Below are 27,714 nucleotides of genomic sequence, written 5' to 3'. Positions count from 1 at the left end.
AACTGAGAAAGCACTTTTTCTTAAGTGATGTTCACACAGAATAAAAAACTGAGTAATAATTAATCCATTGGTGAGATTTAACCTCTTTTATGATGAGACATCTGCTGTTGTCCCATGTTTCAATAATTTAATAGTGCTTCAGTATTTTAATTAGCCTCAACTAATGTTACGTTTTCCAAAGGGCCATGAAACCAACCCTGAAGCAATGGCTGTGACAATATGGCTTAGTTAGTTCCAAAAGACAGAATAACAACTAGAGGTAGGTAGCACTACAGCAAAGGGAAGTGGGGTGTTCACAACAAGGCATACATACTGCGGAAACATCAGTATCCACTGAACACTAACCTGGAACAGCAGTCTAGCATTTGGGTTCTGAAAACAGCATCAGAGAGGGACTCACAGGCTATACTAACCTGAAGAGGCATATATTTATAGCAGTTGTTTGGGCAAGTTCAAGAGATGGAAAGATTAAAGCTGCAAATGGCACCCTTGCTTGAAAGAAAGAGACATCAACAAAGGCTTATTTGTATGTGTCTTTTACTAGTAAAAAGGAAGAGGCAGAAAGTACCGGTGAACCACAGGTCACTGGAGCAAGAAGTGGGACGCTCTTTATCAGTTACATCCTGGGCCACTTCAGAACTATCCCCACCTGGAGTGACTGTATCTTTTATGAAATCCTAAACCATAAAGGTTTGTAAAGTACATTGGCAATCATAAGGAATCGTGTATATTTATCCTATACATCTTGTATCTTATCTCTTTTACTGACTTCCCTTTGTCTTAGCTTTCCAAGCAAATATATAAGCTACTTGAGCAACTTGAGATGTAAACTAGGTAAGGATCACATTTTGTACTCTTATGGGTTTTTTTTTTTTAGCAAAAAAGGAGAGAGAAAAAGAGTATCAAGGATGCTTCCTGGGAGCACCTGGGTGACTCAGCTGCTTAAGTGTCTGCCTTTGCCTTTGGTAAAGTGTCATGATCCCAGAGTCCTGAGAACTGAGCTCTGCATTGGGCTCCCTGCTCAGTGGGGAGTCTGCTTCTCCCTCTGCCCCTCAACCGGCTCATGCTCTCTCACTCTCAAATAAATAAAATCTTTAGGAAAAAGAAAAAAGAAAAAAAGGAGGCTTCCTGGGCAGCATCATTTACTGAGATAGGAACATGGGGAATGAAGCTGGGGGCTAGTGATTTCATTGAGGTATGTATGTGTCTGATGGGTTCCTTTCTGTACACTGAATTGAAGTATTCATAAGATTCTGAAACGTCTGAACCAGGAGCTTCATTTGGATCGGAGAACATTCACATTAATACTAACCTTTGTCCAAATGTCATTAAATGGCCCTTTTATAATAGCTGACTTTATAACTACAGTAATAAAATCAGTTTTGTGCCTCTAACTTATCAAGCTTCCTACCGTGTTTCTCTCTAGAAATTTTCTCAATACAATCTTAAATTTAGATGATTTTTAATTTCAGATTATTGGAATATTTAATCTTACAAATTAACCTCAACCTCCTGAAATTTAATTCTGTGACAATTTCATGTTTTTTAAAAAATAGGTGCAGTTTAAAGAAAAAAAAAAAGGCTACTTTTGCCTGAGTTTTAAACAGTCTTTACCTTTGCTTCCAATTATTCCATTTTTTTCCCCCTATAGTCTTAGGCCTTTGAGAAAGCCTAATTATGCATTTGCCCTGATTTAGAATACTCTTAGACACTAAGAAAGTAACCGAGAGGCTTCTGTCCTTCAGCCCATTCACTCAACTCGACTGAAGGGGAAGCACTATTTTTTAGTTCAGGGATTACAGTTGGTATGATGGTATGTCCCTCACATCACACTATGTAAGATCTTTACAAGAACAATAATACATCACAGATTTCAAAATCACTTGTTTGATTTCATGTTCTTTCTGTTCAACAAGAGTCTGTAATAGTTAAGTGAATTATTTATCAATCAGAAATACTTCAGCACCACTAAAGAGCTGTAAGGTCCCAGGGACTGATAAATGGGAGGTTGGGCTGCAGAAGAGGGAAACTTGACTTCCAAATCCAATTCCAATTGATTATTTCTGACTGGCTCTCCTTAGGAGAGAAATAGCCTGCATGACCTTGACCACTTTGTCCTTCTATCCCCAGCTCAATGCCTAATTCTTAAGGGTGTGGTCAAAGGATAAGATAATATTCTTAACAACTTTGAAAGGCACAGTTTAAGAGTTGTGTGTTGTTTCACAACCCTACCTGTAATGATTTACTCAATGTTTTTCTAGATCAGAGGTTAGACATAGTTGAACTCGCCTACTTTGCCAATACTGCAATACTTAAATCCGTAGTAAAGTATCTCTGTGGTTAATGTAAATGGTGGATCGTCAATGCTTATGTTACTTTAGGAAAAAGAATAAAAATGAGAAGAGATGTGGGTAGAGAGCTGAAAGGACAATTTTAAGGGTCAAAAATCTGGGATTGATGGATTCAGGTAGTCTCTTCAGTATTTGCTAACTACCAACAAAACTCTTGATGGCAAGTGCAACATCAATGATGACCAAAATACAAAAGAGCAATAAAGACACTGCATGATGTTTGGATGGGAGCTGATCCTAGCAGTAGAAAAAGGTAGTCCCAGGAAAACAGAAGGGGAAAGAAAGCTAGAGAAAATACTTGACAGAGTAGACCAAATAATTAAGAAATATTCATTACTTTGGCTTGGTTCTTCTATTTAAATACAAGAAAACATAAAAATGCATCATCATTTCCCCTCAAGGCAAGAAGAGCTATATTTTTTTGCTAGACAATAATCTGAAGTTATGTTCCCTAATTCCTTATTTCTGGTCCTTTAAACACAGAAAATGTGTTTCAAGGGCCTGGATAAGTCTGTTGACAAGTCTTTGTTCTGCACTGGGAAATTTATCTACCCTGTGGATTTTCCATACTTGGATATGGGACTATTCCAAGGGCTATGACATCTACTGTGTGTATGTGTGTGTGGAGTAGGGGAGAAGGTGGACAGCAAGGTGTATGGAGATTTTCCAAAAGCCATGTATAGTTTAGTTGAACCTCTAAATTACTGAAGAACCAAGTTTTCCTTCCACAGAACTTAACGAGGAGAAAACATAAAAAGGTACAGTAGATAAAGATAACAAAGAAATGTGAGAACTAAGATCATAAGATCACAGAACAAAAAGTGACCTCTTAAAGTCAGGCAGTTTAATATCTGACTTCCAGGTGGCCGAAATCCAAATTCTGTGACACAGAATTTAGATACATTTAGATAGAAAAAGCAATTCTCAAAACTGGGATTAAGGAGAATGATCACTCCCCCCATAGATCAGAATCTTGGAGGGGTGTGTGTGTGTGTGTGTGTGTGTGTATTTTCAAACCCATGGTGATTGCTGATGACAAAAGGCATCTTGTTCAGGTATGAAGTAGAAAAAGTCAAGAATTACTGATCTAAAACAAGACATGTAATCCCTTTGTAACACTTCTCTAAGTTTACTGTGTTCCTAGCCAAGTTTAGTAGAAGCAGAGCAAAACACAGCTTCTAAAAATTATGAATAATCTCAATTGGGGGACAGAAGAGGTGCTTCAGGGGGTGCTTACTAAAGCCAAGTTTGCTAGTTTTTCTGCATCTTGGGGCTTAACATCTTTGATAAAAGAATTATTCAGAATAATTCTAAATACGATAGAAGTCTTTTAAGGTTTGTATCTATTGCTTTTCAATTTAACCAGACTGTCAAATTACAATAAAATTTAATTACCAAGGAAATTCTTATTTAACATATTTTCACCCTATAGGCAAATATACCCAGGAAGCCAAAATATAATCAGAAGGTTACCTAGCAAATAGATGTCAGAGCAAAGGGTCATTAAGCACCACAGTCCAATGCCTTTGTCTCCTTTCTAGGAAAGTAATGAGTTCACAGACACTTCTGCCAAACTATTTACATCTGATAAATTTTTTTTTTCTACCAGATTGATTGTTTCTATCATCTTAGGTAAGACTGTGTATGTAAGTTCAAATATATTACATTTGGATGCTAATTTAAACAAAAATAGAAGGGGTTCATAGGCTGTGAAAGACACAGGATTTAGGACTGGAGGGCATGAATTAAAAAATAATAGTTCCTGGAAGTGAGGGAAGAAATATCCCTAAGTGATGTCACTAAATACTGGTTTGGTGAGAGCACAAATCTAAATTATTAATCTAAAGGAGTATTATAACTAAGAATTCTTAAAAAACACTCTGAAATAGACTTTAAGAAATAGTGCAATAATTTCAGATCAAGAGAACAGACCTTGGCCTCGGGCTGCTTTGAACTGAAAGAAGAGTGTGTCACTAGCCTGAGTTAGTGAAGCCAGAGTGAAGAGAGATCTGAGTAGTAAAAGCATAACTGACATTTTAGGTCAGGATCACAGGAGAGCTCCTGACAAGCTAGTAGCCTGGCCTATTTCTCTTTTTGATTTTTAGTCAGATAGAGGATTAAAACATATGTAGCTTTTTTGGGGAGTGGGGAATTGCCCTTTCATTCCCAGTTTAAATGCCCAGGACAGGGACGCCTGCGTGGCTCAGTGGTTGAGCGTCTGCCTTTGGCTCAGGTCATGATCCTGAGATCTGGGAATCGAGTCCCGCATTGGGCTCCCTGCAAGGTGCCTGCTTCTCCTTCTGTCTGTGTCTCTGCCTCTCTAAGTCTGTGTCTCTCATGAATAAATCAATCTGAATGAATGAATGACCGACCAGGACAATGATGGACTAGAAAAATACCACTGCTTAAGCAGAAAACAGGTGCTCATTCCCCACATGACAGAAAATGCACTATATCATGGGGCTCTTTTTTTTTTTTTTTTTTTTTTTTTTTTTTTTAAATTTTTATTTATTTATGATAGTCACACAGAGAGAGGGAGAGAGAGGCAGAGACACAGGCAGAGGGAGAAGCAGGCTCCATGCACCGGGAGCCCGACGTGGGATTCGATCCCGGGACTCCAGGATCGCGCCCTGGGCCAAAGGCAGGCGCCAAACCGCTGCGCCACCCAGGGATCCCAAAATGTTTTAGATGCTATTTTTTTTTTAATTTATGATAGTCACAGAGAGAGAGAGAGAGAGGCAGAGGGAGAAGCAGGCTCCATGCACCGGGAGCCCAACGTGGGATTCGATCCCGGGTCTCCAGGATCGCGCCCTGGGCCAAAGGCAGGCGCCAAACCGCTGCGCCACCCAGGGATCCCTTCATGGGGCTCTTTTAAATCCCCCCCATCACAGAGTGAGGGTAAAGAAACATTTGTCAAGGCCCAGTAGAGGCCAAGAACAGTACATGGCTTCCTCCCTGGTGTCCAGACAAGACTCCAATATGACGGGAGTTTATTTCTTTTGTAATAAGAGTAATAATAGCGGTTATCAACTCAATGCCCACACCAGCATTTTGCAAGGCAATATGCAAGGGTATATGTATAGGGGGCTCTAAAGGAGGCATGGGGGCCTGACACAAACAAGAGGACATTTAACAGTTCACATGACAGATCCCAGCAACATAAATGTTCTTTTCTCTCTAGAAATAGAGTGATGTGTTTTTGACAAATATTCCTACTTTCTTTTTTGGGTGAAAGGAAGGAGACTAGCAGAATTATAATAAGCAGCAGATATTTGATAGTATCCTGAGCTTTTCATGATTGTTAGGAGGATCTTCTAGACATTAACTTTTCTCATGTTCTCTTGAGGATCTTACTCTCTATATTCTTGAAACCATTCAAATCTGCAATGTAAGCCTCAAAATGGAAAATTCTACTTTTGTTGTCATATACTAAATCACTTAAAGTTGTCACAATGATGGCATTCCTAAGTAATAACTGTAATCTTTAAAGACTAGATCACTTTGTAAAATGTAAAACCTTAGAAAAAGATTCTTAAATTTAATATCATTTTCCACTTATTCACCTCATGAATATTTGAGGAAGTATACAGATTTTACAATTTAAAGTATAGATATAAGCAAAGCACTTTTATTTTTTATTATTTTTTTAGCAAAGCATTTTTGTATCTACCATTCTGGGTGCTCTTGGAATTAAGTCCTTTATCATCATTCTCTTCTTCTCTATGGAAACTCAAGTCTATTGTTGGAGATTTTGCTGGAGTGGCATGAACTAAGCAGAATCATTGGTATATTCAAGTCTTTACTCAGGAATATTGAAGACAAAATGTAACTAAATGTATACACTCACGCACACATATATTCAACTTAGGTATTTATGTCACCTCACTCCTTCTCCTTAGGTTGCCTCTTTTCTCTTGCTTCCAATCACAATCCAGTTCAACTACACTGATTCAACTTTCCTTAGAGAATACTGAATTCTATGCTCCCTGCCACTAGTTTCTCATTTTAGAGTTTGCTTTCACATTACCCAGAATTGTCAGCTTTCTTAAAGTCCAAATCCGATCATCACTTTAAGGTAGGCTCCATGGAGCCCAATGCAGGGCTTGAAGTCAAGACCCAGAGATCAAGACCTGAGCTGACCTCAAGAGTCAGACACTTAACTGAGTCACCCAGATGCCTGTGATTTTATCACTTTTTTTTGGATAAAACATATCCACTTCCCACTGCTCATACTCCATCCTCGTTAACACAGTTCTACCTGGGGGCTGGGTTAAAATTTCTTACTCTACTCTCACAGTTTGTTAAACTAACCAAATGAGTTACTATGTAGCGAAAATAATTTCCCTAAGACATTTTTTCAAGAGAACGGAAAACAGCATAGGAAAAAAGAATAATCTTCCAATGAAAATGAGTTCAAATCAACAAGGCAGGGAAAGGAAAGGGAATTTTGAAGACAAGACAGTAAAAGGTGTAGGTTCCTAACTATAAGCACACAGTAGGCTGCTAACATGCTCTCCAAGATACCAGAATTACTGGGATGAAAAGGCATGGTTTACACAATGGCTTTCAAAGCCATGAGAGTTTTTTGACTGCAAACCAGAACAAGAAACACTTTTTACAAAGTGATATAGTACACATATCTCAGTTTGCGTATCTATGATGACACACATTTCAATGAAACAGTTTTATCCTTATTATATGATACGTGCTCTCTTTTTCTGATTTCTTTTTAAAATGTTAGGACCCACCCAAAAAAATAAAATAAATAAAATAAAATAAAATGTTAGGACCCACTAAACTCATCTTACAACTGACTAAGGTTGCAACTGGTTGATCCAGTTTAAAAAACTCTTCTACAGACTTACCAATTCCTAGCACCTCATAAAAATTTGCTATCCTGGTTATTTTCTTCTTAATTCATCTTTATCTAGCTAATGCTACACTGCCAGGTTTTCCTGGCAAAAATGTTTCTAGTTGATTTAATAGATGTAAATAGAATGTAAATAGAATGAACACCTCTAAACTGGTGCTATGATCTGCCTGTTTGAAATGCTCAGAACTCCCATTTAATAAGAGTTTAAAATCGCTAAATCTTTGGCAGAAGATTCCCTAAATTCTTTCATTGGAAAACTGATGGTTTGATGATTAAACACATATGCACGCACTTATCCATACTCCCACACTTAGGTCTTACATTTTGTTATTCAAACTACCACCACGTAGGAAGAAAAATCTTCAAAGCATGTAACATTTCAACCTTGACTATACAAAATACTCAGTGTACAATGGAAATGAAGATAAATTCTACACAACTTTGTAATTTTTAATCTTAAACATCTTCTACTTTCCAAACAACTTTTAGTCTAGTCTCTGAAAAGAAATGAAGAATGACTAATAGTCTGATAACATGCCCATGAACAGGACTAAGAAATGTAGAAAAGTAGCATTCCAGGTTTTAATCATAGTTCCAACATTTTTATGTCTTTGACTGCAGTGAAAAGACTGGCCACCCAGTATCCCTAATACAAACTCACCTGCCCCTCTTTCAAAGTTCTAATCAATACAAACGACTTCCTCTACAATTTTCAATCTGATTTTCTCACTTTCTCTATCCCTCACTAAATTAACTCTTGCCAGATTTGCAAAGAGCCCAACATAGTACTAAGTATCTTATATACAGAATTTCAATTGAGCTTCATAGCAAATCTCTGAGGCAGATGGTAGAAGATTCCTTTTACAGATAAGGAACCAAGGCTCAGGAGACAAAGGGCTGCAGAAGGGGAGGTGGATCAGAGGATAGGGTAACTGGGTGACGGGCACTAAGGAGGGCACTTGATGGGATGAGCACTGGGTGTTATACTGTATGTTGGCAAACTGAATTTAAATAAAATATTAACAAACCCAAGGTTCAGAAAGTTTCAATAACTTGTTCAAGATCATGTACAGAGAAACTAGAAGAGCTGAGATTTTAAACCAGGCCCATTAAATTCTGTCTCTTAAACTTGGAGTAGATATCTCTCCTCTCCTCTCTATGCCTTACCTACTCTTCAAGATCCATCTCCTCTAGCATTGAGTCAACAATGGTTCTATTTAACAATGAAATTTATAGGCTTCTGATGTAATTTCTTAACTGGTAATTTCATATATGGATTTCATTCTCTTCCTAAAAAGCAATGTACATCTCAGCAAGAGTGAAACTAAATTAATATTTGAGATTTAATTAAGTTAAAAGTAAACCTAAAAGAAAATTATTAGCAGATTAAAACTCTAATTCTAATTCTAAGGTTGAATTATGAGTGCCAAAGTGGTATATGGTTTGGAATCATGTGTATCAAGGGCAACCCATTATGTGAGGAGGACAAGTCCCTTAAGCTCCCCCACATTCCACGTTTTTCATTAAAAAATAATAATAATAAAAGATTAGAATGGAACAAACAGTATTTAATCAGTGGACCAATCAAAACTTCCTATGGTCACAACAATGTGAATATGCTTAACACTGCTGAACCATATACTTAAAAAATGGTTGAGATGGTAAATTTTACATTATGTGTCTCTGCCACAAAAGACCTAATGAATAAACTTTAATACAAAAAGAAAAAAACAAAAAACAAAAAAACCCCAAGCGAAAAAACCTCCTGTGCTACATTTTGAAAATACAGAACATGTCCAGGCCTCACACTTATAAACCGATTGAATGGATCTGGTGTAGAACCCAGGCATCTGCATTCTTAAAGACTGATTCTAATTGAGACTGAGTATATCCAATGATTCTCTGAACTCTTTGTGCTCAAATATTCAAGACAGAACTAGCCTGCACACAATGGAAATAGACATTATAAATAACATACTTTAAAATTAACATATCTTATAATTTTTGCAAAAGTATCACATTCACACAGTTCATAATAAAAACTTTAAAAGACTTGTTTTAAATAAAAGGTATCTAAAATGAAATCCAGATCTATTTGTTTTTCCTTTAGAAAATGCTACAATGCAAAGGGGAGACCCTAAGGTTTATAATACTTTATTATTCATTAAAGTGTTGCTATATATTTCCCAATGTTAGAACAGATAAATATTAGTGTGTTTGTCTCACATTTAATATAAGATTGCACTTTTAACAGACTCAGAGGTCTATTACTCAACAGCATTCAGGTGACCACTATGACTTCCCAGATGAAAACATGAGTGTTAGTTAGAATACCAAGTTGACAGAAATTTAAAGTACCAAATAATCCCTTATCACTCTGTATTGGTGGTCAAATAAGGTTGGTGAAAGTACCATTACCATCTGAAAACTACTAGTCAATAAACAATAGTATCTGTACATGACTATAAATAGCCTCAGACTCCAGATTTAATACTTATGAGTTTTTAGGTATTTTTGCTTACTTCCCAGGTTACTTCCCAAGTTGCACTCTAACCAAATGATGGCTTAAACTATTAACTATATACACACTGATCAACCTTTTATTATTTATTTTTTTTTAGGTTTTAAAAAATTATTTATTTATTCATGAGAGAGGCAGAGACATAGAGCAAGAAGCAGGCTCCCCCTGGGGAGACTGATGTGGGACTCAATCCCAGGACTCCAGGATCACACCGAGTCAAAAGCAGACTACTAAACTGCCCAGGCATTCCCTGATCAACCTTTTGAAAAAATGTTTTCTTTTGAAAACATTTTTCTACTGACCTCTGAAAAAAAGCTTTTCTACTCCAATTGTAAGTGATGCTTGATATACTACCATTTCCTCCAAACATAGCAAAAGTCCAAAAATTTCTAAGCTGAACAAGATTAATACAATCCTCGGCTAAATGCTCACCACTGGAAGCAGCTAATGACAAAGTGTACACTCAGAATACAAGAGAACAGCTATCTACTGCGTTACTCAGTAAATTCTGTTAAAAGATTGTGCACTCTTTTCGGCAATGAGATCTAGCACTATATGACGTAAGAATGTATTTACATTTCGATAAAAGTATCTGGTGAGAGAAAGTTTTTGAGGAAAAATGACTATACAACTCGGGAAGTGGCAGAAAGCTATCCCATTTTCCATTTTTCCCACTCCATTTCCCATCTGCAATTTCCCTGATTGCAACACCTTGATAAGACATAAGAGTCCTTGAATTAATTCCAAAGTATCAACAGAATCAGAGAAGAAAATTCTGGATTAGAAGGAGTAAGTCCTTTTTAAAAACAAAGTTATAATAACTGGAGAATTAAGTATCAATTCATAAACAAAAAACACTAAAATGAATTCATTTATGAGATGCCAGATTATAATCCTACCATATTGATCTGGTCACCAGTTTAGAATGGATAATGGCAAGAAACAAGCAGTTATAAGCTTTCAAATTTACAAATAAGTAGTAATTAGGTTTCCAGAAAATTGTTCTATAAATAATGTGGCATGACTGAGTAAAGGAAACAAATGAAGCCAACGGACAAGCCTTCAGTACCAACAAAATTTCCAAATTTATAAACATCGGACCAAAAAGCAGAGAGACAGCCAAAGAAGTAAGACAAAAATACTAACTAAAAGATAATCTGGAGCAACTACCAACAATAGCATCATTTTTTAGTAGAAAATGCCATTAGAAATTATCAGAAACCCCTTCAACCTACATTAATTACACATATTTGAGCTTGAAAAAGCTTTCTCCAATACTTTGCTATACCATTTCTAATCTTTATCACCCTAATTCAGATGTTCCCCTCACTACTTTACAACAGGAATCACTTTATAATACTTCTTTATACACCTCGTTTCTCAAAAAAACAAGTAAGCAACACATATATTGTTCTTTTTTGTCCAGTTAAAAGGAAATGCCAGCATCTTCCCAAGAATCAGAATACTATACTGTAGAATACAGAATACTATAAGAACCTCAACTGACTATGTTGCTTTCATACTTGTACTTCAAGAGCAAACAATACTTAGTAAATCATCATTTTAGCAAGCAATTCCAGCATAATGGTTTACTCTGACAAAACTATGATTTTGAGAAAATAATTACATAAGCCCAGCAAGCAGGTATTATGAAAAATATAAATATGTATCTTGTCTAGCTGAAACAAATTTTTCAAGTGAATAATCCCTGTGAGGTAGGGGAGTATCAAACTATAAAGGCATAGAGTTATTAGGCAGTGTGGCACCCAAATACTGAAGCACAATTTTGAAACAGTAACTTCTAGTCATCTAAGAGATCATCTGGAAAGAATTTACCATTAAAAAATTACCAACTTCTTACCAAGTACATTTACAGAACACTTGGAAATTTTATCCCTTCTGTGGATTTTTAAAAAACATATTAAAATCTTAAGAAGTAGAAACCAAGCGTTTAAAACAGCTTTTCACAACAAAATTTATTAGAAGAATAGTGGTTTTGAAAAGTCTAGCATCCAGTGAGAACTACCATACACAACATTACAGCTGGGAATGTTTCTCCAAAATGTCATGGTCAAATAATACAATGGAACCATTAAATCTTACACATGCACGAAAGAACTAGCGCTTCTGACATACAATGCAAAAAAAAGGGGACCACATGGATTAAAGTTTTAAGTACTCATCACATACATTAAGACACAGCTTATTTTAGTCCAGTCAAAAATCAGAACTGCATTAAAAAATTTAATGTAGTGCAATCAAACCAAAAAACTTAATTTGTGATCATAAGTGCTCTACTACATAAACATTGATCATAGCAAGGAACAAAAAGTTCAAATCACACAGTACAAAAAAAAATCTGTAAATAAATATAAACTACAGTACAAGAGAAATATTAAATTATACAATTCCGTCAAACTGTAAACAGTATATTGAAATGAGGTCCATAAGAGTAAAGGGGGTTCCTGTTTTGTTACATGACGCTTGAACTTCTAGAAATCTGATGCCATTTTCCGTATCTTCAAAGGCTATGGGTTTTATATATGGAGAGTTCCTTTTAAATGTAAGATATCAAATATTAAAGCAGAGGAATAATCTATTTTGTTAACCACAGATAGTACTGTAGAAAACAAAAGGAGTCTTAAAGAATAAAGACCTCTAGTAGACAAGTCTTAACATTAAAGATGCAAAGTACTAAAACACTGGAATTAGAACTTCACATCATTAGAAACTTGTCACTGAGGACTTGAAGGCTACAAAATATACTGACAAAATTGTCTGTTGATATCTAGACCTAGACCTCTGCTAATTTTTTTGACATTTACATACTCATGTTACAACACCAACTTTGGCAGAGTCACTACTAATAAACTCAGAGCACTACTGGCCCAACGGTTCCATCACAGTGGCCAGTGCACAGAATTCTCTAAAGACATTGCATAAACTAGAATGTAGAGGTCAGACACCCAAGGACCAGTGCTTGAATTTAGTAGTAGTGTGGTGAAGAAGCAAGAGCCACATCGAGGAGGAACTGCATCTGTTATAGTTTACAGAAGCAGCAAGGAATGTCATTTAATTGTGCTGGCTATTAGTGGCATTTAAAAATATAGTTTGTGTGTGTGTTACACATGTGCTGGCTATACATTTATGCACATTTTGTTTTTTTAAATACACTGTTAACAGGAACCCCCATATTATCTGCTCAGTAGTAATAACTGAATATATAGAATGCCACTATAAGAGTGTGAGGCACCGTGTGCTGGAGAGTTATATGCAGCTTTAAAATCTGTTTGGCTGAGTTATACCTGGATACCTGAACTGAGTTTTTAAGTTGACATTCATCAAGGATGTGCTACCAGCACGTCGAAATAAAAGCAAAACAGAAAAATACAAGTCACTGTTAGGTTTAAGAATAGCATCAAAGTACCTGAATTGAGTGAGAATAGTGTGTAAACTGTCCCTGAGGGTTTTTAAACAGTGTGTACAAGTTGGATTCCTAAGAACATTAGTTTTATTTAACAATGTGGACTGATAAAATACCAATGTCTGACAGTTCAAAGTGGAGGTTATAAAGAATTATATGCAAAACACTCCAAATGTATAGTTTATACATTTCTTCTCAAAGCAGCAGCAATAAGCTGCTGTAAAGTATATATCCCATCAGAACAAGCAACATGTGGGAGTCAGATAAAGGTTTCTATCTTCGTCTGGTTTTCTGACAGCACAGCATATCAATATCCAATGACTATTATCTTTCCTAGATCAGAATGTAACTAATTTCGACTAGCAATATAGGATTAGACTTTTAATCAAACACTTTGCTATTACATACTAAAATTCCTTAAACTTACTAATGCTGGTATACTAACCTAGTTAATTATCCCCCCTCATTTTAGAAATATACCCTTCCACAACTTAAAAACATTAAGATCCATTTTCAGTCCTCTGATGTAAAAAGCATGTCAGTGAATTAATATTAAAAATTTACACAGTAAAAAGGCTTGAATTTCAGCCAAAGATTCTAAATACTGCTCATTCCCTGAAGACTTAAAGGGAGAGAGAATCCCTACCCATTTTCCTAGTGATTTTTCTAAAATGGTCTGACACAATTTTTCATTTTGGGGAATCTTCCCCTCACCTCCTCTCAAATTCCAAATTCTTAAGCCTGAAATGCTTAATGAAACCAGAAATGTGAGGCAATCATTTGGAATTGCTTGAAAGGTACAGAATGTTGTTGTCTTTTTTTTTTTAATAAGAAGTATTTATATAAATGTGATCTGACCCCGTATTATGTAGTTATGCTTTATATTTTTAAATAATCACGCTAAAACTTACAGTACCTAAGACTCTGAAGATAAATTAAGACTTTAGTGTTGTAACAGAAAAAGTGCTGAATTATCCCTTTTCTAGTACTTCAAACATTTCGGACAAGTGCTTTCCTAGTGACAGTAAAGTTTACTATATACCCTTCCACCAAGCAGGAAAAAAAAGTTAACCTGGATGAAAGAAAAGACTTTTAGGAGTGTAGCACCGGGTATTTACCAAATAATAGATGTTTCACTTACTCTGAGGGGGTAAAAATATTCTAGATTGAAATTCTATTTGGCTATTGAATGTTAAAAATCCCTGCTCTACTGTGTCAGTGTCCTGTGGCCAACCCCCCACCCCCCTCCCCCAGTCCCCTTACACACTATCCACTGAGAATCTAATCTCTAAAGAGATTATTTTAAAATTTATGTTTTCAGGACATACCTGAGAAAGGGTGCAATTATGCAGAACAAGGAACCCAAGACTGCACTAATACTGGTTATAGGTTCATAAATTCTTTCCCAAGACAAATCTAAAAAGTCTAAGAGGTATGGATCTTCAAATACGTCTTACTGCTTTAGATTTTTTTGGTATGTGTGTAGGGTCATTTCCAGTGTTGAAAAGATCACCTTGAGTCTGTTCAAAGACAGTTCAAGATGGGGTAAAGAGTTCATTTCCATATTCAAACTATAAAGATTAAATATTATGATTATAATATTTGCTACATCCAATAAATCGATGATTAACTAAAAGTGCTTGTTTTTCAGCGCTTATCGACACAGCTCTAAATGAACTGGAAACCTTAAAATTACCCCCCAAATAGTTGCAGAATTAACTCATGTTTTATTGTCAAATCAACATTAATTAGTCTTGATTCTCATTTTCAAATCATCTAAAAGATTTCTCTATCATGAAATGAAGGTGGCCCAACTTTACATTATCTATCCTGCGACTCATTGTTTGTACTGTTGAAGAGAATCTTTAGCTTCTTCTCAAGTCTATACATACTTTCCCATCCTACTCCTTACCCCCCTCCCCCAATCTCCTTCAAAACATTTAGGGCACACAGCTACAGGGCTAATGTCTGCTTTTTCAAAAGGCAACTGTGAGTTTATCTGGGAACGAGAGACAGAGGATGGGCAGAGAATTTCCTCTATTTTCCCTTCAGTCACCATGTCACAAATCCTGTAAGTCTCAAGGACAGAATGAATCTAAAGAAAACTAAGAAGACTTTGGAGGTCTGCATTCCTTGTACCAGAATTATACTTCTTTCCTTTTCAGTAGAGTTTGAAAGCAATCACTTTTTTTAAGCCCCTATATAGCTTAATAGTCTCCTAAATGGGCCATTTGGCTAAAGCCATTAAGTTTCTAATAGCACTGGCCTGACCACAGTAATAAAGACCTAATTACAACAGAAAGATAAAGGTAACAGGAAAACAATCTTTGATATCTTCAATGAAGGTCAAAATTCAACCTATAACTTTCAATGTTTTCCATAAAAGATTAAGTGGAGCAATTCAGTCTATTGCCATATTCTATCACCAATGACAGCAACCTGAATATATAGAAAAAGGGTGGCTCATATAACTAGCATTTAAAGAAAGAATTATTACAAAAGCAAAAATACGTGGTCTGTCTCAAAATTAAATCTATGGGGACAACAGCTGTTAAAGAAAATGACATGACCAGTCATTTATCTGTTAAAACCCTTCAAAATAATTTCAGGTTCTGACATTGGACAGAATCATTAATTTTTTTATAAAAATAACCAACTGAATCCAAGCTTTACTAATATGGGTCAATGAAATGTAAGAGAATCACAAAGGCTTAGAACCAGGCCTTGCACCATGTGCTTATTTGAGCAGGGGGAGAACACATAGCTCACTAGCAGCTCAAAGGTTGCTAAGTACTGCCTAATGACAGAAGGTAGTTAAGATATGGGCCTTTGCAGGTAGTCATTTTTAGTCTAATTTAGAGTTCTCTCCAGAAAATTGGGAACTAAACTTCTCATTGTGCCTTATTGTTTTATTATCTGATCCCATATAGCTCATATTATAGCTCAGGTAAAATGTTGGGGAATGAAAATGCCAATTGGTTGAGGTAATGGTTTATATAAGATAACCAGAGTTCTAAAAGCACTTCAATATTGTAAAGTAAAAGTGTACCAAGTAAAGCTAATACACACTTCACACTTGTTGAGCTTGCTCACCAGAACTGAACAGTAATTTACTTCACATAAGGACCCCTATTATCATCACACAAAGCCTTACTCATATTCATGATCTGCTGCAGCAAAGGTTTATCAAGCAACACCTAAACTTCAGAGTAACAACAAACTTAATATTAAAAAGTATTATACACAAATATAAATTATGTTTCTTGAAAGAGAGACCTTGTCCTTCATGGTATTTGGGGAGCAGAAAAAAGTGTATAGCTCATCACAAACATAGTTCAAGAGTCACTTGAAAGCCTACTGAACAAAGTAATATAATATATTACATTTCTGTCAAGCTTCATGACTCTACTGTCTGAGACATGAGAAAGCTAATGATAAAAATACCAACTAGATATCCTTCCACAGTATTATTTAGTATTTTTGATTTTATAGTGCCATAGTATATCTACTCTACAATACCAATGTTCTCTCATAAAAAACTCAAGAATTGGATTTTCAATACATTATCTCCTAACATTAGTTTGAGTAATGTCATCATCTGCCTACTGGAAAATGATAGGAGAAAAGGCTTTTGTGACAAAGACCGCTGTGAACTATACTTTCCCATACCATAAAAATGGTCAACTGTTGTTTGGGCCATGCAAAACTCTGATCAGCAGAAATTAAGCATGCGAATAGACCAATCTCTATTACACATTGATGAGGACGTCCCCAAACTAGAATATCTACACTGAAAGTGCCAATACAGAACAGTGGCAAATCAAGAGAGAAATCAAATATTAAAAGATCACTGCGGCACCAAGACTGACAGCCAGCCATGTGATGAGCCACCTCCGAGAAATACATGGTATAATGGAAATCTGAACACAAAATTTAACATTAAAAGTGCACCTGAATATTACCAACTAACTTTACAAAACCTACAATAAGGTAAAATATATATCTTTTGAAATATTCAGCAGCTTTCTGTATTTTTTTTTTAAGATTTTTATTTTTTTCTGAGAGGCTCATGAAATTTAAAAGGGACCACTATCTAATTTCAACCATGCTTCACAAAACAATAATGGCTATTTTATATTGCAGTTACCAATGTAATGCAATTAGTGCTTTAAAATAATCTACACTCAAAAAGGAAAAAAAAGAGAGAGAGAGAGAGAGAGAAAGAGACCGACCGACCTTTGGAGGAAATATGCTTATTCAAAAGCTTCTTGGAAAAGAAAATTTACCTGAATATCAAGTCATGACTGATCTCACGTGTAATGTTTAAAAGCTTCACAGACATGAATATTACAATCTTCAGGTCTCAGGACTTTTAATCTGAGAAAGTTTAGAGTTTGGTTTGTTTTTAAATTCACTTTCTAACCAAAACAAATAATAGAAGTACTCAAATTTTCACTATTTACAAGTCTCAGCCTACAATCTGAAATGACACAATACAAGTTCTCTTATTTAAACTGCAGCATTAAAGGGTAGGCACACCATTCTTCTGCTGCTCGATTGTCATCCACTGAAACACACATAGAAAATATTTATGTTAGTAAAATGATCACTCCATGTACACTACAATGACAAAATTTACATAACTCAACTCATACATCACTTTATAGACTACCACACAGGATTAAACCTCTCTGAACAGTAAAACTACAAAAGTTGAACTTTTAGGGCCAGATTCTTAAATGGGCCTTTAATGATGCCTTTCTGAGAGGGGATAAAAGCAAGCACAAATTAATTGCTCAAAGGACCCTTTTGCAGGAATTCGGGCTACCAAATACCCCCAAACATCAGGCAAAAAGGTACCATGGCTGCAATTAATTGTGTGTAACAAATTACTGAGTGTGGAACAAAGGAGGCATTCCTTCACAAGCTTAGCCCTTTGCTTTCAGCAAACTTTCTACAACTTCCTTCAACTGCAGATGAAAACCATATATTTCATAAAATATTTTTATTGCAACTTCTAGCTAGGCTAGAAAATATTGCAGAGTCACATACTGCTCTGAACCCAAGCTGCTTTTTCTGTTGAGAAGATCAGAAAGCTAAGAGGAAACAGGCTCAGTCATCCACAGATTAAACTGCTACACAAAATAACCAAACCAAAAGAGAAACCCAAGCCCAGGCTATGTCGAGAATGAGCAGTGCATGTATTTTAATAACAGCAATGGTGTGCCTAACCTTTGAAGAAATAGGTTGCTGAGGAAAAACTATCCTTAACCTAATTAACTGCTCCAAAGTTGCCAGGCAAAAATTTATGCTTTGGGAATATCTGGACCTACTTCTCTTCAACTCAGTATCCATCTGAAATCACTGGCTTCACAATTTAATGCTCCAAGTTTTACTTTATTTTATACAAAAATTCCAATGACTTTTTGCTTATTTTTGGTTAAGCATTTAGAAGGGCCTGACCACCTTTCTCAGCAGATTAGATTAGATGGGGTGTGTGTGGCATGGATTTTGTTTTTACACTGAGAGTAATTTTAATTTGGTCAAAAGTCAAAATTAAATTTTATGGGCTTTATTTATCAGTTATTCTTGCAAAAAATTGTAGGAAATAAATACTATGAATTTCATTACTATAATTTGAAAAGCCCATCTCAAAAAAAGCTTAAGATGCTCTTCAAGGAGTGCTTATATAAACATGATCTGAAAAGTCCTGAATTGTGTGCTAAACAACCATGAAAATCAGCGAAATATCAGGAAAAGTTAAAAAGGGGATAGAATGCAGGATGCCAAAAAAGGAGAACGAGAAGGAGAAGGAGAAGGAGAAGGAGAAGGAGAAGAAAAACTGAAAGCAACAAATTAAATAAAAACTAAAAAACAACCCCTCTCCCCTTGTACTAGTACCTGGATTAGTTAAAAAAGAAATTCTGAGCTTGATTGCTGATTGGATTATCATTAGATGTGAAATGCAACCTAAATCATATTAGGTTGCCTTGGGTTTTTTTTTCCTCACCACAAACATGGATATTCATGTGGATATTTGGGCAGACTACTGAGGCTGTAAAATCTAGATACCACTTTTGCAGTATTGTAATTACTTAAACACACTTTCCTTACTTCTCCCTTTCCCCAATAAACAGATCTTGAATATATTAAACTAGTTGCTGCAATAACATCCAGTTGTTAGTTAGCACATGATCAATCTGTAAAAGGTTTTAAGAATACAAAGAAACTGTTAAAATGAGGCATCCTCTATTGTTTTATGTAATGTACCCTGACTGCTCCTGAGTAAGAACGGAGCTCGTCCTCCATGAGATAAGGCTATATCCTCACTTGTTGGTGAGACCAAATTCTACCCTTAGAAAATCCCAAAGAAAATTACAGCAAAGGTAGTGTTACAAAGGAATTAACCGAAGCATTTCTGAAGGTAGTGTGTGCACATTTTCCACCTCCTTTCCCTCTGGGTGAGCACTAAACAGATTGCTGATTTGTTAAGTAAATTTAATAGTGAGAAAAAAATCATAAAATGTAAATTGACCTAAATAATTACACTGAATAACCAAATTTCTTAAATTCAAAGGTTCATTGTTCTTAGGATATTTTTCTTTAATCTTTCAATTAGTTGAAATGCAGAAGAGAAACATGAATGATTTTATAAGATGGCTTTCTAATTTGTAATGATAAAGCTCCCAGTTTGACAGAGGTGGTTTCTAAAAGGGGGCTTTTTTATCTTTTTTTTTTTTTTTTAAATAAAGGCAAATATAACTTAAGAGGAAAAAAAAAGAAAGAAACAAAGAAAGAAAGAAAGAAAAGCATGCAGGCTCTACAGGCAAGGAGTCCACTTCCATGTATCTGTTCTCTGTGAGGTAACTCAATTCTCTTTTGTAGAGAAACATGCAAAAAGGCCAAACAATATCCCGAGCCATACTGCACATGAAAATTTTAAAATATGCAACATTCAGAATGCACCTTTCACCTCTGTACACACAAGTCAATGCAAAATCTGCAAAGAAACAAGTGTCACAGTAAATGAAGTCAGGTGCAAGCAATGATAGCTGAACAATGCAGTAGTGCTCACCCAGTTTGTACAGTAATTGGCACTCTACAGTATTCCTACTCATTTTTTGATTCATTTGCACTTTGTGCTGCCTCTCCCTGGGGATCTAATTCAATCTTTACAGAAACATCTGGCCCCTCCGACCTCATTAATTTCATCTTTTTCTTTGGAGGGTTTTTCAAAGTGCCCAGCCTCTCCTTTACTTTGTACTCCAGTGTACTGTGGGGAATCCCATAAATACTCTGAGCTTTGGAAACACTCATTTTTCCACTCATAACCACTGAGATTGCTTCCTCCAGTATCTCACTGTTGTACTGTCTGTAACGCCCTCTTTTCTTCCGAGGCTGCTTGGAGCCAGGGTCTCCTTCTTGATCCGATGTGGGATATGGCTGTCCAGAGGTAGACTGCTCAGCATCTGAGCCCCAAGAATCGGGTCCAGCATCTAACATGCTTTTTCTATTTTGTTTTGGAAGAATAGCCCTTAACTTTTTACTAAGCGCGCTCTCCGTTTGTGAACCCATTACCAAAGAGCTATAGCTGTACTGATCACCAGTGCGAGACTCCCAAGAAAGATCCATTCCTCGAACTTGTGGTATCTTTAAATCTACAGGAGATGCATGGCTCCCATCCTTTTTTCCATCTTGTTTTGCTTGAAGTGCCATTTTTGGAAAGGCAGAGTTTTCTGCAAGAAAAGGAAGGTCACTGATGTTGCTGAGTGCACCATTTCCCCTGAACTTCATACGGCTGAGGTTGAACTCATAATGTGGTTTTGCCCAAGAGGCTTCCCTGGATAATATTAAGTGTTGTCCATGATTCTGTAATCCAGATGGCCCAAGGCTGGCAGCTGTGGACAATTGGTTTCTGCTCAGTAGCTCTTCACTAATCTGCAGGGATCGAGCCAATGGAACTTTGAGTGATGTGGAGTGTCCAAAACCTTCCCTGGTTCCATCCTGTAAGCTTCTTGGAGGTACCCCATCACCACTCCGAAGTCCGTCTGGGCGGTACTGGCTGGGTCTCCCAGGTCGCCTAATTGGATGGAAGGAAACTGATGTGAGCAGGACTTGCACAGGTAGGGAGGGATGGGTGAGGGGACCACTCCTTTATTAGAAGGCCTTGCTTGGGTAACATCACTTTGTGTTATTTATTTATTTTTCTCTAAAATTAAAAAAAAAATGGTCTCGGCAGTTAGTTTTAAAACTTGTTCACAAAAAAAGAAAAAGGAAAAAAGAAAAAAAAAAAAACCAGTAGCTTTTTGGGCAAAGAAAAATTAAACCTGTCAGCTGGTCTCTGGTTGGGTTCACAAATTTTCGGAGAAAAAGTTTCGCGCAACTGTCTGAAAATAGCACCTTAAATTATTAATTACAAAGTAATCATCAAGTCTCCATAGATCTACACAGAATTGTGTTACCAATGTGACGTTACCACTAAACAAGTACAGTAATAAAAGAGTAAGCCAAATTATTTATTTTAATGCAACATATTCAACATTCATGACAACCAGCTATAAAACTGGAACCATTTACAGTGGTGGAACCCATAGATAATTGCTCATTTATCCCACAAACAAGCTGATGTTCATTATCAAAAACCAAACAAGTTCAAATAACATTTCTTATTTTGCTTGGGAAAAAAAGATGGCTACCAGCCCCAAGGGTGGGAACCCAAACCAAAACACCCATCACATTATAACTTACCACTTCTTCATTTTAAAACTATTAGGTGCAGACACATGAGTACCACTAATTTTCCATTTGAAATAATCCAATCTTTAAAGAAACTGCCCTTTATTTTCCCCAAACTTTGTTTCTTAAGTTCTACTCAAAATACTGTCAGAGGTATATAAACAATTTGTAGCAGTTCTTTAGTTAGAAGTGTCTCTTCTTAAAGTATCAAACGTCAATTTTGAAATTTTAAGTGGATAGCTTTCAAATAATGTTTAAAAAGTCAACTACTAACACAAAGCTAATTCGTAAGGTTTCCATTTTCACAATAAAGATTATCAAAGATAAAACTGGCAACTGGGAAAGCATGCCAGGGGAATAATTACATTTAGTAGGCACAAAATGAAACTCTGAAGAAATAATGATAAACCAACTATGTTCTCCAAAAGTCTACTCTGTGCTGTTATCAGTAAAAACATAATAAATATAACAAATAATATTCAACTAAAAGATGGGCAGGCTTGTCGGTGCTTTTGTCTTCCAGAAAATGATACCACATAAAAAACACCTTCTTTCCATTCAGAGGGATAAACACAGCAACTTCAACCATATTATACATGGACTTGGTGGCCAAGTTTAAAGGAAATCGTAAGCAAGGGACTCATTTATGCAAACCACACTTAGGCTTCTCCTACATGTGTCCTTAAATTACACAATTCAAGTTTTCTGATATATAAATGGGACCCAATGACTTGGGACCACAATAACTTGTATCTAATATAAACTATAGTGAAAAAGGGCTTAAGGAAAAAGATTAGTAAATTATGCAAACTGCATTAAATCAGTGTTACTTTTAGACTGAAGAAAGGAGAGAAAAAGGAAAATGATGGAATTTTAGAGAAAATAAAGGCAGCATTTTAGAAGTCAGTAAAGGAATCTTTCAATTTGAAGGAAACTAAAAGTTGAAAAAGGTTAGTCCATTTAGTGCGTACTTATTCCTTTAACATCTAAACAACTTCCTTCTGTTGGTATTCTAAAAGTTAAATAAACCTACATATTAACTAATTTAACTTACCAAAGTTACTTTTCATATACGAAGCTGATTTTTGGTTACAACACAATTTTATGGAAATTCTTCCCAAATACGGTATTTAAATGTCTTTATTGATACCTGACTTTTCTAAATGGTTTCTATGTACATGTAGAGGGAGAATTAAGACAATTCTTACACTATAAAATTAGGTGGTCAGAAAATTCACTTTAATCTGCTAAGAGTTATCAAAACTGAGCATGTAATAATGTCTTGGTAGCATAAGATGGTTATCCCAACATCTACAGTCTTAACCACTTAAAAAACAAAAAATACATATAATTACATTTTCTGAACTGCCACACAGAGTTAAAACTGCAGTTCAAATCAACAAATGAAACAAAACCAAAAACAAACAAGAAAAAAATGAACAGCCCCCACATACCAGCACACTCCATTAGAAATACCAAGTTAAGTACTGGAGCCCAACTTTCATTCAACAACTTCAGCACACATAATACTGCTTTTACATCTGAACTCTGGAATTATTTAGGTTGGGTTTCCCACTCCCAAACACTCAACAACAAAAAGTCCAAAGACATTCTTGCCGTATTTTCATTCATTCACTGTATGTACTAAACTGGCAAAACTGATCTACACTAGTCAATTATGGAGTTCACAGATTGTGCTTTTACTGGAGTGATGGACTAAGTAATTTACTAAAGGCCCACTTATAAGACTGTTACTCTGAAGACTTAATTTTTAAAACATATAAAGGAGCCTGCGCCAATCTTTGATAAACTGTCCCCTATAAAACTGTGGAAGGCTACAAATATTTTCCCTTACCCGTTCCCTTGAGTACTGGAGCAACCTGGAGAATGGCTCAGGGAAGTGCTGCCAGCACATGGACTTTTCTTAGTGGAGAGATCAAGTACACCGTCTGTAGAGACACAAACACCTGAAGATATTAAAAACTAGGAACAAATGTGAACTGAATAGACTAAAAATGACAAAGCAATAGGCCTAATCAACCAAGCAGATTCACCAGCCATATATGAGTTATGAAGTCAATTTGTTAATAGAATCAGGATTATTTTCCTTCCTAAAGTGATATACACTTACCAAAGCTTGTTATAGCTATTATCTCCAAGAGTTAAGTATTTTATTAATAGGGCAAAAGAAAAGGTATGGCATATCACTGAAGATGTTAGGATATAGTGAGATATTAGAAATTGCAGTTTACACAGTATGAAGTTTTGCAATAGAACTATCAGACTCCATTTTCCAAATTTATCTTTATCAAAGCATGTGAGTTTTTAATGCCACATCATACAAATTTAAAACCAAATTCCTCAAGAGCTAAGTCTACCTGAAACATTCAAAGTACACAAAAGTTGGATTTAGGAAATTTATATAACAGAAATCATTTTTAAATATGTTTATACGGTTAAATTACACATATATAAAAGATAGTCTGTAAGATGAATCAGATGCTATTTATAATTTTCATATGTCCTAAGTACTCCTCAGACACATCTGCAAAAAACTGTGTATTTGGATTCAGTCTTTTAGAAAAAAATCTGCAAAGTTTCAAAATTCCCTTCATGGTATCTATAAAGGCAGGGTTTTTAATTAAGCTATTATAGGGACTCCAGGATGGCTCAGCGGTTGAGTGTCTGCCTTCAGCTCAGGGCGTGATCCCGCAGTCCCAGGGTCAAGTCCTGCATCGGGCTCCTCCCTCTGCCTGTGTCTCTGCCTCTCTCTCTGTGTCTCTCATGAATAAATAAATATTTTTAAAAATAAGCTACTACAAACTGGTCAGCAAAGTTTAAGGAAAGAAAGAAGAATGAAACAGTCTTGATACTGAAGACAGCCTAGACGTTTAGCCATTTTTATTTATTTATTTATTTATTTATTTATTTATTTATTTATTTATTTAATTATTATTGAAGCTGGACCAAATAACAAATTTGTTCTATTAGAACATAAAATTAGAAGACCTTCTTTTCCCACAAAGACTTTTTTCCCCTCACAGACATATCTAGAAATGCAAACTGATCATCTGGACAACTTTTAAAGCTGTCATTCTGTTCAAAATTAACAGAGCAAGCTGATACACAACGCCTCTGGTTTTCAGTTGGTCAACAGAGAGGATTTTTCTATCTAGTTATCCCCAATCTAGAACCTACACAGGACTTGTGGACTTGTCTCTGAAGACATTGTCACTCCTGATTTCAGGCTGTTACAAATAAATATGTGATTGAGTTTATAAATGAAAATCCCACACTCATACAGAATAAGTGTTATCCTTAAGTCACTAATATTTCTAAAAATATAACTGTAATCATACAGAACCAAGTGTCCTATTAGACATCTTAACCCAATTAGATATCTAACAAGCAAATACACTGCTTAAAATATTTCCAACCAGAGACACTATTATTTAAAGATTCCAAGTCTGTCTAATCAAACAGGCAATATATTTTAAGTCTACTTAAATATACTAAATATACAGTGATTCATTGAAAATACCTGAAAATTCATTTGGGAAATATCATTTTAAAAATTGTTTCACTTAAAGCCTATACACTATAATCCCATCATCTAGCTCAAAGTTCTCTTAACAAAAACATACCATCAGTACAACATATTTCTTAAGCACAGCACCAACTAGAAGTTAGATTAGACTAGGTGGTATCTTTATATGCTAATCTCCATTATTAATACTTTAAAAACAACCTCTATGCTGTCATTCTCCTACTGCAAACCTGAAGTTTTTAATACAGTATTTAGAGCAAAGAGATTAAGGAAAGATACCTATCTTTGGTAGAGATAATCCTCAATAAAAAGAAAAGCACAGAAAAGCACAATTTTGTTTTGGGTAACCAAAAGTAAAAGTACACTGATCAATGTGAGCATATGTTAGGAAACCTCTCAGAATTCTGAGATTGAGACTATTCATTACCAGAAACAGGAAAAAAGAATTACTATTCAAAACTACATTTTTAATAAACTAAAAGCCAGTCTAACTGTAAATCCCTCTTAAATTAGTTAAAATAAGCAAAGGAAAGTCCTTTGAAAGAGGTTCTTTTACGAATTTAACTTTTTGCAAAATGAACATGTATTTCTCACCAATAAATCTACACATCTCACAGCTTTCTGCTCCTCTTATGAGCTCTCTATGACAAGGAACTCTCAGTAGAATAAACATCTCCAATTTACAATCTGTATTGGGTCAAACAATGGCAGGATTGAAATGCTCACTTCATCTTTGTGAAATTAAAGGTAAAATGAGATCACAAAGCAACAAAAATATTTAATCTGAGTCAACTCTTCATAAATTCAAGAAATATGTGCTAAGCATAACTAACAACCTCCTAACATTTTCCCTTAATTAGGATCCTCACCAACAAATTAAAATTACCTTTTGAAGCTATTCTAAGGTTAGTTTATAATACAGCACATACATGTGTGGATGTGTTTGTGTATTAATAAAATACTGAATATACTGAACCACCAATTGTGTCTAATGTCTTCCTCATTATATCTAATCTTAGGAGTTTCTTTTTTAAAGATACAAACAATACAAATTCTTTCTTGACTTATAATTTCATTTGTAGAGTATAACTTCTATCTAACAAGACATTTTTATTTCTCAGGTGCTAATCCTGGAACACTGATGGATAGGGGGAAAGCTTTTTCAAAGGGGTTTTAAAAACAATGGATATAGCAAAGCTTTGTAAAGTATAAAATACTTATATAAATATCAAGTAACTTAAAGATCAGTAACAACTGTAACCACCTAACTTTCCTGGGTGGTAAATTAATCTAATGGTGACCATGAACTATTGATACATAAGGTAGCCATTTCATCTGTACTTCTCTATCACTGCAGAGTCAGGAATAATTTAAGAATCACATTAGTCTTTATCCTATTATTGTTACTGGTGCCCTATTTGCCAATAATTTTTTTTCTCCAAATTAAAGTATTCTGATTGGACAGAGGAGACCTTAACATCAAACCATACCTTGTTCGCTAGGTTCTGACTGAGACTTTCTGACAGTAAGGTCCAGAGGTGAGTCTTGGTCAGCCATGAGAAGTTTGCTGAGCACAGGGTTCTGAGTAGTTGCAGCCGTGGGAGAGGTGGTGACTGGAGATGCTTTCGGCAGGCTTTGGTTCTTTGTGCTATTGGGCTGGCTGGGGTCCTGAGTAGAGCTATTTTTTGAGGTATATTCAGCAGCAAATTGTTGGATCATTCGCTGCATGATCTCACGGGCCACTAGGGGAATATTGGGGTCGGAGACCCAGGGACTGTCTGTAAACAAAGATTTATTTACTTTTAAATTGGGACAATGTACTAAAAAAAAAAAAAAAAAAAAAGACAGCTTTCAAGCAAACATAAAATTTCATTTTATTTTTTTCCTTACAATGCAATATCCTAAAAGTAGTCTTCCATCTCAGAATTACATTTTCAATCTCTAAGCCTGAGTTGAAGTTTTTAAAAATAAAATTTTCATAAAATCATTTATAAATACCACCCCCTCAATATTATGGAATTAAATAAAGGGATAACAAATAGTATATCTTATGGGCAAGAATCACTTACCTGATACAGAATACATAAAACCCTTCTTTTATGAAATAATTACTCCCCTGTTTACCACTTATAGATCATATCTGGTTTCTCCTAGACCTTTCCTCATTTATCTCTTCCTAAATTGCTGAAGGATGGATTACTTAGTTCATGAGTGCTTAATTTACCCTCTGTTAAAGGCTGAAAGCATATCAAAATTATAAAA

General features: G+C 35.5%; 1 protein-coding gene across 16 annotated transcripts in view; it reads right to left on the bottom strand.

Moving 5' to 3' along the window:
- The window catches only part of LCOR (ligand dependent nuclear receptor corepressor), a 153,203-nt gene that overhangs the window by 18,114 nt on the left and 107,375 nt on the right, over positions 1-27,714 (bottom strand). For 14 of the 16 annotated variants that reach the window (XM_049103504.1, XM_049103505.1, XM_025466758.3 and 11 more), the window contains 2 exons: positions 26,943-27,230; positions 23,761-23,854 (listed from right to left, as the gene is read on the bottom strand). In XM_049103504.1, coding sequence (XP_048959461.1) covers positions 23,761-23,854; positions 26,943-27,230 — 382 coding nt within the window. Of the gene's footprint in view, positions 1-11,695; positions 21,250-23,760; positions 23,855-26,942; positions 27,231-27,714 lie in introns of those variants that run through there. The other 2 variants (XM_035707675.2, XM_035707677.2) reach the window with 2 other exon arrangements.

The sequence above is a fragment of the Canis lupus genome, chromosome 28 (genome assembly GCF_003254725.2).
Source record: "Canis lupus dingo isolate Sandy chromosome 28, ASM325472v2, whole genome shotgun sequence".
Taxonomy (NCBI): Eukaryota; Metazoa; Chordata; class Mammalia; order Carnivora; family Canidae; genus Canis; species Canis lupus.
Note: the sequence above shows the minus strand (reverse complement) of the source record. Positions and strands in the feature narration are given on the sequence as shown.